The sequence below is a fragment of the Myiozetetes cayanensis genome, unplaced genomic scaffold, assembly GCF_022539395.1.
Source record: "Myiozetetes cayanensis isolate MyiCay16 unplaced genomic scaffold, myiCay2020 scf5-8, whole genome shotgun sequence".
Taxonomy (NCBI): Eukaryota; Metazoa; Chordata; class Aves; order Passeriformes; family Tyrannidae; genus Myiozetetes; species Myiozetetes cayanensis.
This window is the reverse complement of record NW_026087742.1, coordinates 60,462,659-60,477,772: the sequence shown is the minus strand read 5'-3', so window position 1 is coordinate 60,477,772 and position 15,114 is coordinate 60,462,659. Positions and strand designations below refer to the sequence as shown.

Genomic DNA, 15,114 nt, shown 5'->3' with positions numbered 1-15,114 from the left:
CTTTATAAAAACGTTGATGAGTTAGTTACTGAAATCTAAATTTACATACTTTAATTCACTTACCTTATGCTTATACTTTTCAGAAGCTCAGTGAAAGTGAATGTCACTTCATCCAGATCAATTGCTACAATAAAGATACACACTCCCCATGTTTCCTTTTTCTTTTTGTTACAAGCCTTTTGGAAAAGAGAGGAAGCCATTTTCATTATTCAACAAAAATTGGTAATATATGGAAAGCACTAATTTGTCCAAACATTAGAAATGGTTAATCAAAACATCCTCAAACATTTGACTATGATAGCCAGTTATTTCATAATGGAAAACCATTACAAGTTTTACAATGTACGTGAAAGACCAAAGACTTCAATACTTACTCCTACAGCACAAGATCAATTTTACCCATACAATTCACCAAAGCTCCAAAATACAGGCTTTGGTTCCATGGAACGTTTACACAAAGCAGAAGTCATGATCATTTTTTTTTTTACAGTTAGCAAGACACTGAAGGTTAAGGAATCAGAAGCCAAGTCATAGAAAAGTAAATAAAATCTTTACAATGACAGGCAACAAACACTCCTAAGTGAGTACAGCTGTGTCTCAACCACTTATTCCTGTTGAACCGCAAATCCATCTCTCTGTTTAGCAAAGCATGATAGCAACAAGCAGTTACAGGCATTTTCCTACCATACATCTACATTTAAGGTCTGTCTTCTGCTACTTAGAAGGTGCAAGTTATAACCAATCATCTTTCATCAAAAGAAGCCAACACACAATGAGACATGCCACCCACATGGAGTAGAACTCTTGATGGTTCAACAAGCCACTCACTATTCTGCCAGTGTCAAAACTCCAGGGGAGCCAATCCTATTGCACAAATCAACAGTTTGTTTACAGTTAAAGCCAGACAATTCATCCCAGATGGACTTGAATGTATGGGAATGAACTCAACACAAATTCACAGCCACATTAATTTCTGAGGGTTTTCTTCTTGCTCAGTCGGACTCAAGATCTTTGCTGATACAGCATCACTACAGAAAACAGGCAGGACAACAGCTCAACATCTGCCCTTGGCTGTCATTCAGTTTCAGTAAGATGAGCTGCAGTGGCTTTAATTCAATTCATCACAAAGCAAAGCCTACCTACCAATAACTAGCCCAAAGCTTATTTAAAACCTATTAGTCTACGTAGATTTTTTTTCTTTTATTACCTTTTATTTAGGATTCTAAGGCACCAATGCTATAACTTCAGAAAATGTTAGGTCAGTTCAGTTGAATCAATATACAACTCTTACAAACTCTTTCAAAATATTCATTTCTCGTTCTGGACTTACTATTATTTCATCTGGTTTTAGCTTAAATCTAGTGAAAACAACCTGGAGGAGTCACATGCTTAAAATGCTCATGCAACTGAAGTACTGTGAAATAGGATTCTTGACTCTCTTCTTTCCAGATGTAGTTGCAAAGTGTTAAAGGCACCAACAGAAATAACTTCTGTTTTCTACCTCAAGAAGTTCTCCTGTGTTAAAGCAGTCACAAGGAGGAGATGGTCACAGGAAGTCTCAGTTCTAGTACACAGTTAGAGATGTTTTTCTATTCTGCCAACACTGGAAACAATTTTGGTGATAGCCTACAAAAGTGATCCAGGAATAGAAACTTCAAACAATGCTGAAGGTCAAGAGAAACGTACATAAGAAATATGCAAACACGGAAGGGTATTTGAATCAAATGGGATATAGGATGTCTCACTGTCAAGCACCTGATTTTTGAAGAGAACAATGTGAAACTTAGCTTACTAAAATCTCAGCTAATACACCCCAGTCGATGTATAGACCTAGCTGATGGTACAAGAAACATTCACAGGTAGTTGTTGGATAGAGTCCAGATGAGGCCACAAAGATGACCAGAGGGTTGGAGCATCTCTCCTATAAAGACAGGCTGAGAGAGTTGGGGATGTTCAGCCTGGAGAAGAGAAGGCTCTGGGGAGACCTTACAGAAGCCTTCCAGTGCTTAAAGGGTGTTACATGAGAGCTGGAGAGGGATTTTTTACAGGGCATGTAGTGATAGTACAAGGGGAAATGGCTTCAAACTGAAAGAGGGCAGGTTTATAGTAGGTATTAAGAAGTTCTTTACTGTGAGGGTGGTGAGACACTGGCACAGCTTGCCCAGGGAAGCTGTAGATGACCAATCCCTGGAAGTGTTCTAGGCCAGGTTGGATGGGGCTTTGAGCAACCTGGTCTAGTGGAGGATGTCCATGGCCCTGCCCCTGTCCATGGCATGAGGGTTGAAAGACGACCTTTAAAGGCCCCTTCAAACGCAAACCATTCTATGATTCTATATGTTTATGATTACAGTGGGTGGAAGATGACTGGGGAAAAGACTCAAGAAGCACTCACAATAGAAAACTGATCAAAATTAAAACCTGCAGGAAAAATATCCCAGGAAAAAGATTTCTGAAAGTGAATATTATACCCATTGTCTATACATAAGAAGATCTTTGTAAAGATGATTAGATCCTCCATTTTTCAGCAATACCAGTTTTAAATTTTTATTGGATATTGTCTGGGATGTAAGATTACTCAGTTTTCAACAGTTTAGATTAAATTCAAGTCTAATACTATCTAAAAGTAATGGAGGTCAATGGAAAGTATTGAACTGATGAAAATAGTTCATCTGACACGGTAAGTTCCCATTACACTTCTGCATGTAGCAAGACTGGAGGGGACATCCATCTTTACCCAGGATGGGCAGAAGATGAGTAAAAAAAGAAACAGTATGCCAGTCACCTGGGCTTTTAAAGTGCAAGGGCACAGCACATACAAGCAATGCATCTGTTGCTAGGATACTGAATATCATCAGCAAGAGGCCATGGTGATGATTTATGTTTGCTTTGGGACTTTCAGTAGCTCTTAGTTTTTTGTTTAACAACAGAGGATCCTAAAATATCTATTTTGCTCATCCATCCAGTGCTTCAGTGGATTCAGATTCAGTTTAGCTGCAGTTCTATAAATAAGAGACAAAGGTCTAAACAGAAAATACTTTATTAGCTCACATGTGTTTCATGTTTTTGCCAAAACCAAGAAGCCTCTGTATCTTTTAACATGAGGATGAGACGGCTTGCTAATTACAATGTTCTCTTTTTAATAAGAAACCACAACCACAAGGAACTGATTTAATTGAAACGTGAAATTTTATGAATTGGGGACATCTGACCTGCTGATCAATAACTCTTTGGTCTATATAGAGCAGCCTCACTATAATTAAGAATTTATTATTTCATTCCTCGACTTAAGCTAAAGTTCACTTTTTAAGTTTTCTTCACTAAAACCAGTTCAACTCTTGTGCGAATCAAGTGCTCTGAAGCACCTGCATACCAGTGTAAATCATCGGTTGGAGAGAATTGCAGAATGTAAGATTAGGAATTAGAAACAAGAAAAGATGACTGAAACATCTCCAGATGCTAGAGAATTTCTGGGGAAAAAAAAAGCAGCAATAATACATTAATGACAACTGGTTTGAATTATAACACAGAAACAAAAGTAGTACTGTACTTGGGGAAAAAAATTCATGGACAAAGAAAGTTAAATTAGGAAGGACTAACTATGCAGACCGCAGATCTTTCACCATGAGAATTTTTTAACAGCAGGTTAGACAAACACTTGATAAAAATGGCTCAGGAATTCATGAGTCTGAACAGCTGAGCAGCAGCAGGAGAACAGCAAGACACATTTCCAAAACAGAGCTATGAACAGCAAACAAAAAATGGAGCTCCTACCCACGCACTACATATTAGAGCAAACTGGGCTGATGAGGCTGAAGCACACCAGACCCTATGCCTCAAGGTCCTTGGCAGACTCCAATTTCTATCAATTTCCTAAACCACTTCAATTTTCTTTGCAGAAGTTTGGTTCCAATTTAGTCAGCATGTCATCTGTTCCTCACACTAGTTCTTCGCAATATATTCAGCAACAATTCACTCAAGGCTTTTTTTCTGCTTATATCACCCTTATATCATCAATTATATCCAAAGTATTCTACTTCAGAATCTCATTTTATTGTTCTCTACCAGAACATACAGTATCAGAACATAACAAATGCCTTGAGCTTTTTATAGGAGTGTTAGTATGCCTTCCTGGACCTCTTCTAGTATTTCTTACACCAACAATCACATGTTGCTCACCAAAGTACATTAGTAATTCCACTAAATCTATTCACTCCTTCTAGAATTTACAAGTACTATTGGTTCATAGTACGAATTTCAGGAGAGTTACAAAAAATTAAAAGTAAAAGAGAAGCAAGTATCAGAGCCAACTGTTAAGCCAACAACTGCGGGTGTGTAAGAGTTTTGAAATAAAGACAGTAAAAACCACAACTGTAAAAAGCATTCTGTTTCCCTAGGTAGCTCGGTTTGGTAAAGAAGAGAAATCATAGAGGCAACAGAAGTATTTGTATGACACTAATGCAAAAGCTCTTACTCAGATAAACACTTCCATGTGTACAATAAAGTTGTGTGGGAGTTCACCAGATATAAAAAGAATTTAAAATGAAAAGATCTTTCTGAACACACATCAGATACCTTCACTCCACACACCAAGAGTGCTGATTCAGTACGACATCTCTGGAATCAGCATTTGAGGTTTTGTCTAAGAGATTTTGAGTTACAATTTTACTGTAAGAGTGTCATTAAACTCTGGCTGTCACAGAGGAAAGCTTTAATGTTCTGCCGCTACAAAGGAAAAACACCACCCTATTTAACAGGCAGCTGTAGCGATTTGAACAATCCCCGTCTGCAGATCTAGTTTTTACAATTACAAGTTAGCCACATTTTCCAGAAAGACTGTTACCATCTGTCTCATCACCTTTCTCCTCCTTCACACCTCTCACAGGAGTTCAGCTGTTTCAAGGACCCAAGGCCCAGTTGCAAGAGAGTGCAGCTGTGTATCCTTGACTCACACGCTGAGGAAACAGATAAACTGAGAGGAGTGCAAGGAAAGCTACAGTGCACAACTGTGCAAGATAAGAAAGCTGAAATTTCAGAGAGAATTAGCATCACTAGTAGCTCAAATACTCAAAAGAAAAAAATATCAGTGTGGAAAGGTGTGACATGCTGAAGGAAGAAAAAAGCAGTGAGTCAGCCAGTTTTGGTGATGCCAGCGGCTCCAGTGGGCATTGGAATTCATTCCAGGGTGCAGTGGATAACAAACTTTCTCCTTCCTGACTGATGCCTCCTGGCCAGCAAAGTGTCTCACCAAAGTGCAGGAACATTTAGGCTGATACATCACTACATTATAGCAATCTTTTGTGTACCCCTGCCAAAAATTATGGCTTTATACTTTCAAGATTCATGTACCTGGTTGCAGAGTCTCTGCACATGGTTACATGTACCTTAAGTGACTCCAAAAGGACAATACTGAAAGATGTTTTCACTTTAAGTCACTAAATATTCATTGAGCAAGGATACAGCAGATGTTCAGACTATGTCTACGCCCACATGTGCACTCAGAATCTCTGCCAGTTACCGCAGTACCCAATGTCTGGGCCACGATGCTTCCTAGTTAGCACTGCAAGTCCCCTCCATAACCTCAGAGGCTTGGCAGGCACAATTCTGAGATCAACCATAAAGAACAAGGCCAGTGTGCCAGGGAAGGTAAGGTTTCAGGTCTTTGTGCTTTGTAAATGGCTTGAGAGTGGGATCATCAGATGCTACCTCTATTTCCATCAGTGGCCTGATGATTTAAGCTTCCTCAAGTAAAACCAATTACAGTGTTAAACAGAAGTGTAGGTATTTGTCTCAACTAGTGGCCTGCCGTTTCCCCTTTTGCTTGAGAACAGAAAGTTGCTACACAAGCAGCTTCTGTTCCAGTTCAGAACTGGTTAGTACTGACCCCTGTTGATTAAAACATGCAGCTGGTGCTTGCAGAACAAGCCCTGTGACAGCCCCTCCGACATATTACCTTAACCAACAGAGAGAAAGGAGCAGGTATTTAAATACAGCCTCCTCCCGAATCCCTGCAACTTGAACCAGTGTCACCCTGAGAAGCCAGGCTCATCACCGTAACAGCTCGACCTTGAAAGTGCAGCAACAATTAGCCAGGCTGTTACTTTGTTTGACTCCACAGTCAAGTGAAGTCTGTTCTCAGCTAGAAGTAGCAGCTCCAGTGCCTTCCAGGTCCTGACAGAGGCACACACTTGAGAGCTAACTCATTTCAACACCTTGCTGATACATCTGAAAGTTTGAGGAAAAGGACTTGGATTGAAACACAATATAATGTAGATTTCTTTTTCCTATACATTGAAAAGGTCTTAGCAACTGGTCTTATGACAACAAATATGAGCTATAAATCATAATGAAAGTCTGGTCCTTGTCCTGTTCTGAATAGGTAAAGGAAGTCATCTTCAGGTGCTGAAAGGTTTTGAGTATCCCATATCTTATCTGGCCAGTGCTAGGTAAAACAAATTGGTGAAAACAAAAACTTGGCCCGTAAGTGAAATTTGCAGGATTATACTGAAACCTGCCTTATTTTTTTCACTCAAGAAAACTGACTACTCCTGTTTTCATTCATATACGGGAACTAGAGTATCCTTTTTGGGAAATGCTTCCTGTGAACACCCATGGCCAGAAATGTATCTGTTACTGAAAGAGCTGTACAGTCTCTCTCCCATGCTGTTACTAAACTGGGTTGTAAAACTCAAAAGCACTGAGAGCTGGTAAATCCACACTGCAGTTTAAAAGCTACAGACAACCAGGTATTAGTAGTGACAAACTTCTTTACACTGAGAATGGTAGAGCACTGGAACAGGCTGCCCAGGGAGCCTGTGGAGTCTCCCTCTCTGGCAATGTCCAAAACGTAGCTGGACGTGTTCCTGTGTAACCTGCACTAGGTGACCCTGCCTTGCAGGGGGCTTGGATTAGATGACCTCCAGAGGTCCCTTCCAACCATAACTATTCTGTGGTAGTTCTGGCAGGTCAGCTCAAGTTGCAGAAGAGTAAGCAGACGTGCAACATATATATCAGTGCAAGTCCACACAGCAAGAGTAATACCCCAGCTAGGTATTACAAATCTAAGTTTGTATAACAAGCTTCTGACGTGATTTAATTGTATTATAGCTGTTCTCTGAGTCAGCTTGTTGACACAGCAATAATACTGAGAAGGAAAAGCAAAAATCAGGAAAAGGTCTAATATTTTATTAATTTGTTTACAAATGCCCAATGACTAATTTTGAATGGAAATACCTCAATGGCAGGTACATACAGGTTAACATTACACAGTAGAAAAAAAAAAAAAAGAGTTTAACATGCAAGCATTCCTTTCTCCACACTAGTCTTCTCCAGACCCTTTCTGCAGCCTCATAAAGGAGGCAGCAGGAAAGGTACAGAGAAACAACGAGACAAGCTCTATAAAGCTGACCAAGACTTATTTGAAATAACTTGCAGCTTGAACACTTAGCTGAGCACGTGGTGTTTTTCCCTACTGTCATTTATCAGTCACTTAAAAGAATTCTTTAGCCCCATACCTTTACTGCAAAACAGTAGCAAAAAGGAGAAAGTGTGGAAGCCAGTTTATATATAGACATGAATACGGCAACATCCAACTTCACTTCTTTTCAAGTGAAGTTAGACTTAAGTCACACTGCACGAGCTTTGGCTGTGAGACACTTGGTGCCCGGTGCAGCAAAGTGCAGCTCAATATCTGAACTGGGGCACAGGACAGACACTACCACAGAGCAATGCCAAGAGCAGCAGGTACTCACCAGAGCTCCATCCACTGCGGATAGGCTCTCATACGTCTTCCACGCTTTCTCCCTCACGCTCTCCGACACTTTCAGGGCATCGCAGAGGACGATGAAGTCAGCCTCGCCGATCTCAAGCCTAGGAAAAGCATCCGACATCGCCAGCGGGGACTCGGTGCGGCGGACCGGCCGCACACCGGAGCGACGAGGGGAACCCACACCACCCGCTGCCGGAGCCGCCCCGGGGTGACGCCACCCCACCTGGCGGCACAGCCCGGGAGGGGGCACAGCCCGGGAGGGGGCACGGCCCGGACCCCCGGGTGCCGAGAGCCCCGGGGCGGCCCGTCCGCCCGCCCGCCCCCCCAGCCGCTCCGCCGCGGCGGCTCCTGGCCCGGGCGGCGCTTACCGGCGAGCGGCGGGCGGCGCAGAGCCGCCGTCGGGGCTGGTGCGCTGGCTCCTGGCGGCACCCGCCCTGCGCGGGGGCTTGGGCGGCATCGCGGCTCCGGGCACCGCCACGGAAGGGACCGCGGATCCCGCTCCCCGACTCCCGCTCCCGGCTCCCGGCCCCTGCCCGAACCGCCCGCCGTCACTTCCGGGCCGCGCCCCCGCCCCGCCCCCGGGACACCGGGAAATGCGTGAGGGACAAGGGGAGGCCTGGCCGGGCCGCCGGTGCCAGTCCCTCACACAGCGACCACCGGGGCTGCCGGCGCTGGACATCCGTCCGTGCCCTTCGCTCACCCCAGGGACGGCAGCCCAGCTGTGCCTGATACGTCAGGTGCTCGGCAAGCTGGCGGGGCAGCGGATACATCTTTTCCGTGACATGGGAAGGACCACAGACCTACATATAAAAATAAATAACTATACAGATGCAGAGCAGGGCAGGAATTGCAGATCCATTAAGACCGTTGGTTCAATAAGGCACAACCCCCTGCAGCGCTGCAGGCTGGAGGCAGAGTGGCTGGAAAGCTGCTCAGGAAAAGGACCTGGGCGTGCTGGTTGGCAGCTGCTGAACGTGAGCCAGCAGTGTGCCCAGGGGGCCAAGAAGGCCAGTGGCATCCTGGCTTGCATCAGCAATAATGTGGCCAACAGGGCCAGGGAAGTGCTTGTCCCCCTGTACTCGGCACTGGGGGGTTACACTCTGAGTGCTCTGTCCAGTCCTGGGCCCCTCACTACAAAGAAGTCCTCAGAAGGGCAACGGATCTGGTGAAGGATCTAGAGCACAAGTCCTGTGAGGGGTGTCAAAGGGAGATGGGGTTGTTTAGCCTGGAGGAGGCTCAGGGGTGACTCTATCACTCTCTACAACTACCTGAAAGGAGGATGTAGCCACGTGGGGATCAGCCTCTTCTCCCGAGCAATTAGCAACAGGAAAAGAGGTCCTCAAGCTATCCCAGGGGAGATTCAGGTTGGACATCAGGAGGAATTTCTTCACAGAAAGGGTTGTTAAACATTGGGATGGGCTGCGCAGGGAGGTCGTGGAGTCACCGTCCCTGGAGGTGTTTAAGGAAAAACTGGATGTGGCACTTGTGCCATGGTCTCGTTGATAACGTGGTGATTAGTCAAAGGTTGCACTCTGTGGTCTTAGAGGTCTTTTCCAATCTAAATCATTCTCTGATCTCTCAATCTAACATTCATCCAAGTCCTCAATGAAATGTTACTTTAGCACCGTGCGTTACAATTGTGCTTAATGGAAGACTTTCAGTCTATGGGCATCCCCTGGATTTTAAGCCAATGGGATTCAAATCCCAGTTCCCTGATTCACAAATCTTAAAAATCTACTTTGTTGTCTGCAGTTGCATACCCATGTTTAGAAGGCAGATCACTGTTGTAAACAAGCACATTTATTTTCAGATTTGTATGATGACAACTTCTTAGAAAAAGGAAAAATATTTGTACATAGGGATTCTTACTACATGCACATATTTATCTATTGCCTGTAAAGCAACTTGTTTTAGTGAGATTGCTGTCAAAACTCTAGATTTAAAAAAAAACAAAACTGAACAAAACCCAAGATGAGTATTACTATAGTATAGTTGAAATTCACTAGAATTTTTAAGATTCATACATTTTGTTAATTTTTTCAGGCTTTTCCTTTATATTCATTAACTTAAAACAGGAGAACAGACTGGTTTTCTGCTATATAGTTAGAATTAAACAAATTACCAAAAGTGGGATTTCTGGGGCAAATCAATGTACATAAACTCCAAACTAAATGTTTGAGTTGTAGACTGCACTGGGATTTAGACATTCTGTGTTATGATCCTAGTACAACTGTGGCAATATATTTTTTCTGCTTCTAAGCACATTTAAATACTTCTTGTAATAAGATGATGCCAGATGCTTTGGAAGGTTCAGAGTCTAGGATTGCCTGTCATCTACAGTTGTATCACAGACAATTAGACGGATTTACCAGCTTGGAAAAGTAAGCTAAAACCCTAAACCACAGGTGAGTCCACTGTCTTCTCTTCACAACTGGCTTTAAGAGGACAAAATACTGTTAAGGGAGAGCAAAGCATCTCAGAAAACTTGGTCACAGTGAGTGGAGACCATCCCAGCTGTCAGCAAGAAGGAAACACACCCTCCTGGGTCAGTTCCCTCACAGCTGCTTCAACATGCTGTTAGAGCCAGGCCCTGGATCATCCAAATGATAGGCAAAGAATTTTCCTCTTGGCCCTCTGTGCATTGCTCTTTTTAAGGAGTTCACAAACCAGCCTCAGTGTAAATACCAATTTTCCAAAATTGTTAGTATGCCAAGCACCTTCTCAAGTCAAACTTTATGCACTTTTTCATCAAGCAAGGCTCTTAGGGCTCCCCTCCATAAGCAGGTATAACCAAAATATTATCTCAGAATACTTAAAATTACAACTAGAGGGAGAAAAAGGGAGGCAGCATAAGAATCAAGCAATAATAATCTTTAATTGTCCATCCTGGAGTCTCAGATGTGGAAACTACATCTGAACTGCAGTAAGAAGACACAAAATGTATGTATATACTTCCAAAGAAAGGCACGTGCTTGTGTAAAAACATACGTAAACTTCTGCACTTTTCCCTGCCTTGTCAGAGGTACCGATTTGAATGTTTTAATCCTTTATTTTAAAACTTCTTCTTTTAAATGAAACCTTTTTCAATAAAATGACAAAGGAAAGAAGAAAATCAGCTGTGAGTGGGAAAAAGAAAAAAAGAAGCAAAGAAAACATGCAAGGTCAAATAAAGTATTAATGATCATTTTTTCATTTGACTTGCCAATATCTTTATTCTAAACATCTCACTACGACTGCCTTTAAAGAGTAGGTCATAGGCAGATGGAAGTCTGTGAAACATTGCAGTCCTGACACATTGTTTCCAGCTGCTACAAAATCTTGGGTAATTTTATTATCTTAATTTTTTCACTTAAAACTGTTGCTATAGTTTCATGGTAATTGCCAGTGGGAATAGAAGCCATGATTTCGCTGCAAATGAAATCAAGCCTAGAAGCTTGCTACTCCTTTAGTTTTCGCAAACATGAAATATTTGTGAGAGGAAAACTTGATTTAAGTACACTCCATGGCCTACCAAGACTAGTTGCTTATTTCTAGATTATCACAGACCTCTATCAGTTAAGTTGTTACTTATGGTAAAATCAGGTCTTCTGGAGTTGCATGACAAAAATGTATGCACTAAACCCACCAAGCTGGGAGCCTCCAGATATTAGTGCAAGTACTAAATATTGGCAGAATTTTTGCTTGAATAAAGCCCATAGGCTGTAAAATTCACAGATTATAGATGTCTGCCTGAATCACACGCATTCCCCTGCCTGTAACAGCCAGAATTAACCAGGGAGGGGACATAGTCTCTCCAGGTCAGCCTTTTCAGAGCAGCAGCCTCTATCCCCCTCTGCCATCAGTGTCACCTGGAGCCCAGCTGTCCCTCTCAAAGTCCCAGCACAAGTGCTAACAGGAGCGACAGACGCACTCCAGCTCCCTGCGGGCCAACTTTGCTCCAGCTGCTGCCCTATAGGCCCCAGGCCTTAAGAAGAACTTCCCTGGAGCAGCACCTGGCACAACAGACAGACCTACATGCTGGTCTTGCTTCAGGAGTGCCTCAAGGACACTCAGGCCATGGTTTGAACAGACCTTTTCCGCATCCCAGCATCACCTTCCCTGGTAATGCTGCCTTGACATTACCGTGGCATCAGCTCTGCCCTGGAAGCTGGAAATGGTTTACTGGTGTAGGCCCAGACACATTCTGACCCCAGAGGGTGCAGGGCATTGCGTCCCCTCTGCAGGGCAGTTCATTTTCATTGGTACTGCCAACTGGTAATGAAATAAAGGTCAGCAAACAAGCCACGACCCTTATTGCTTGCAATTACTCTGTCACATTAATGACCCCATTGTGATCCCTCCCTTTCCGTCCTGCTCAGTTCCAGGTTCTGCTTCCTCTCAACATGCTCCAGCATGGGAACACCCTGTCCTGCTGCTGGCGGTCTCCCCAGTGAGGATGTTTCCCATGCCACTGCTTCCAAGATTTCCTAAGCCCATAAGAAGCAGAATGCACTCTACTGGAAGTAGCTCTCAGGAATGAAATTAATCTTAACCAACAACCTGAAACCCAGTTGAAAATTAGCAACCACAGCCTGTAGTGAACAGACATAGACATTTCTCTGATCTTGTTTTTTCCTTTTCAAGTGTGCCCAAAATAATGACATTCTTTACTAAGCCATGGCAGTGAAATACCCTAATTAGGTGAAAACATTTGTGTATAGCATTCCAGAAAAGCTCAGAGTATGACAACAGTGCTATAGGCTCTATGTTGCTTCCTCCATAGCAGTAAAATATCCTCCTACAACTAGAACGTGCAACGTCAGTGCGAATGCAGCTCTAATCTCTCTAAACCACAAGCTTCTGCTAACACTGACATGTCAGACTTCCATCCTCCCACCCAACCACTATGAACAAAAGCATGTACACACCTTGCCAGACGTCAGATAACTGAACTCTTGCATTTTCTGTCTTGCAGGACTTAAGTATTTTTTTCATGCCAAAACTTGCCCCGTGCACCTTGACTAAAGCTGCAAGACTTCAGCTAGAGGAGAGAGGACTTGGAGCTTTTATCATGATCTGCAAGCCCAGATCATACACATATACTGGTCACAACAGCCCTACACAGGCAAAGACCAGCTGAATTTCATGAGGCTGTTTGAGACCTGTGAGAGACCAACACAGCCCCCTCCACCAAATAAACAGGGATGCATAGGTTAGTGATTTTGCTACATCAGTGACAAAGTGTGTCTCAGCATTAGAATTAATTTTCTTTCTTATAAGGAGTTTTAAAAATATTTGCAAAGATAATTGTCCAATGAAGTAATTTTTATACTAATCCTTTTCTGGAATGCATTGGGCTAGAAACATGGTTTTCTTCAGAACAGCACAGCTGTGTTTGTTTATTACTCTTAACTATTATTATACTTCTATTTATTATACTTATTTATTTATTTAAAAGAAAAAAGCCCAAGCATCTCCTAGTTCTTTCCATGGATTCATGTCCCATGCTTCATGGACTTATGCCTAAGAGGGCAGAAGTTTCAGCATGAGCTTTCGCTGCACTCTGGGTGTTTTAGGTCATCTTCCCATGCAAACTGCCTGGCATTTAATATGACACGAGTACCTGCTGGGAGCTTCCCCTCAGTACTCACAAGTTTCTCCCTCCTTCCCCATGCTTATTTTCACACTACTGACCAAAGCAAATTTCCTTCCACCATCCAACAGGCTCAAAAGCTATAATGGACACAGGCAAGCGGCATGATCTTAGAAACCACCTGTCTGTAAGAACAAATCTATTTCTCCCCCTGCTTCACCACCCCTTCAGTAGCCTCATTTGCTGGTGTCTCCATTAAAGGACATACCACAGATCACTAAGTTTGGCTGTTGAGTTTTATTTTGAAAACAAGTTAAAGACAATGTGAAGTTTGCTTAGAAATTAACAAGTTTCATGTTTAACTAATGGAAAATAGGAACAGTACGCTCATGAAAAGGTAGGAAAAAAAAGTACTTCAGCATGAATCTTGCATCATACAGGGCTCCAAAGAATGCACCAATAACCTTGTCCTGACATAGACTTGACCTGTGTTGCAAGCTCACAATTGCAACATCCTGAATGTCTGCACATGAAATCTTCCCAGCAGGTTTTCCAGCTTGCTTGCATCTATACTTAAGTGCAGCTATAAATATAATTTATATATGAACACGTAGCCTATATATACATGAGGCTTTATTTGATGCTCATGACTTCCATGCACCATCAAGACTGGATTAAGAAAGTCTGGCTTTTGGAAAACAGCAGTTATACTTTTCATTTTATATATAATGCACTTACACTAAGACTACACTGTAAATCAAGCCACATGGAGATGAAGAAAAAAAAAAGCATTGTGTATTTAGGAAGCTTCCTTTAAAACAAATTATTTTATCTCAAACCAAACATTCACAATAGCAGGAAGCTGGACGATAGCATGTTTATAATTGTATAATAGTTCCAAAAACAGTAAAGCATCCTCTCACTATATTAAGAAAAGATTCTTTAAAAGATGAAAAATAAGATTAGTACAAAGCCTCTTAACTGAATTAACCTAAGACAAATGATTTAGACACCTATGGTGCATATTATTTAAAAATCGGTTTAAACTTTTTTTTTTTTTTTTCAAATCCTCTGTTTAACATTCCTACTTTCCTGATGAATTTGGTCAGAAGACAGATCAGTTCCCATATCATGGAAGCTCATAAGTGGATTTGGGGGAGATTTTCCAGCCTTGAGTGTTACTCCCTTTTTTTGTGTTCTGTATTTTGTTTTGCAGCCACCTTCAAAACAGCAGGTACAATGATACATCTTATTCTGCACTCTCCCCTACAAAAGTTGATGTTACAAAGATTCCAATCATATTAAAAAATAAAAAAACCAAAAAACCAACAACAAAACCAGTCTTGCTTTCAGAGTAGCAGTTTCTAAGTGCAAATGGCACAATGCAGAACAGCATTAGTGGTATTTAAGTGAGCTCCAGATTAACTGGCAAAGCTCAGTGGCACAGGCTGGCAGAAATGCCAGGAAAGTGAACAAAGGGAATGGCAAAGTCCTTCATATAGTGAATGCTCCTGGCTCTTAGGCAGGTCAGCCTGACTCACGGCACGCTCTGGATGATGCCTGTCCTTTGACAAATACTCACGACAGGGATTTCAGACATTAACAAAATGCTAAGTCAGCTTTGGGTCTCCATTCTGATTGTACGTATTGTGGAAATACCAACCCAGAATTTAAGCAAGCAGTACAATATTACCTTTAAATGAAAAAGGAACAGAAAAACATGCTTCTCTTTTCGTATTTAATTTCTCAGCCATCACCTATTCTATGTTTACAAACA

At 42.3% G+C, this 15,114-nt stretch overlaps 1 protein-coding gene across 1 annotated transcript in view; it reads right to left on the bottom strand.

Moving 5' to 3' along the window:
• Window positions 1–8,298, bottom strand: part of RB1 (RB transcriptional corepressor 1) — a 71,527-nt gene extending 63,229 nt beyond the window's left edge. The window contains exons 1-3 of the mRNA XM_050333079.1: window positions 8,134–8,298; window positions 7,749–7,866; window positions 64–176 (exon numbers count right to left, since the gene is read on the bottom strand). Of these exons, the coding sequence (XP_050189036.1) occupies window positions 64–176; window positions 7,749–7,866; window positions 8,134–8,222 (320 nt within the window). The 5' untranslated portion in view covers window positions 8,223–8,298. The remainder of the gene's footprint in view (window positions 1–63; window positions 177–7,748; window positions 7,867–8,133) is intronic.
• Between the last annotated feature and the right edge of the window lie 6,816 nt (window positions 8,299–15,114).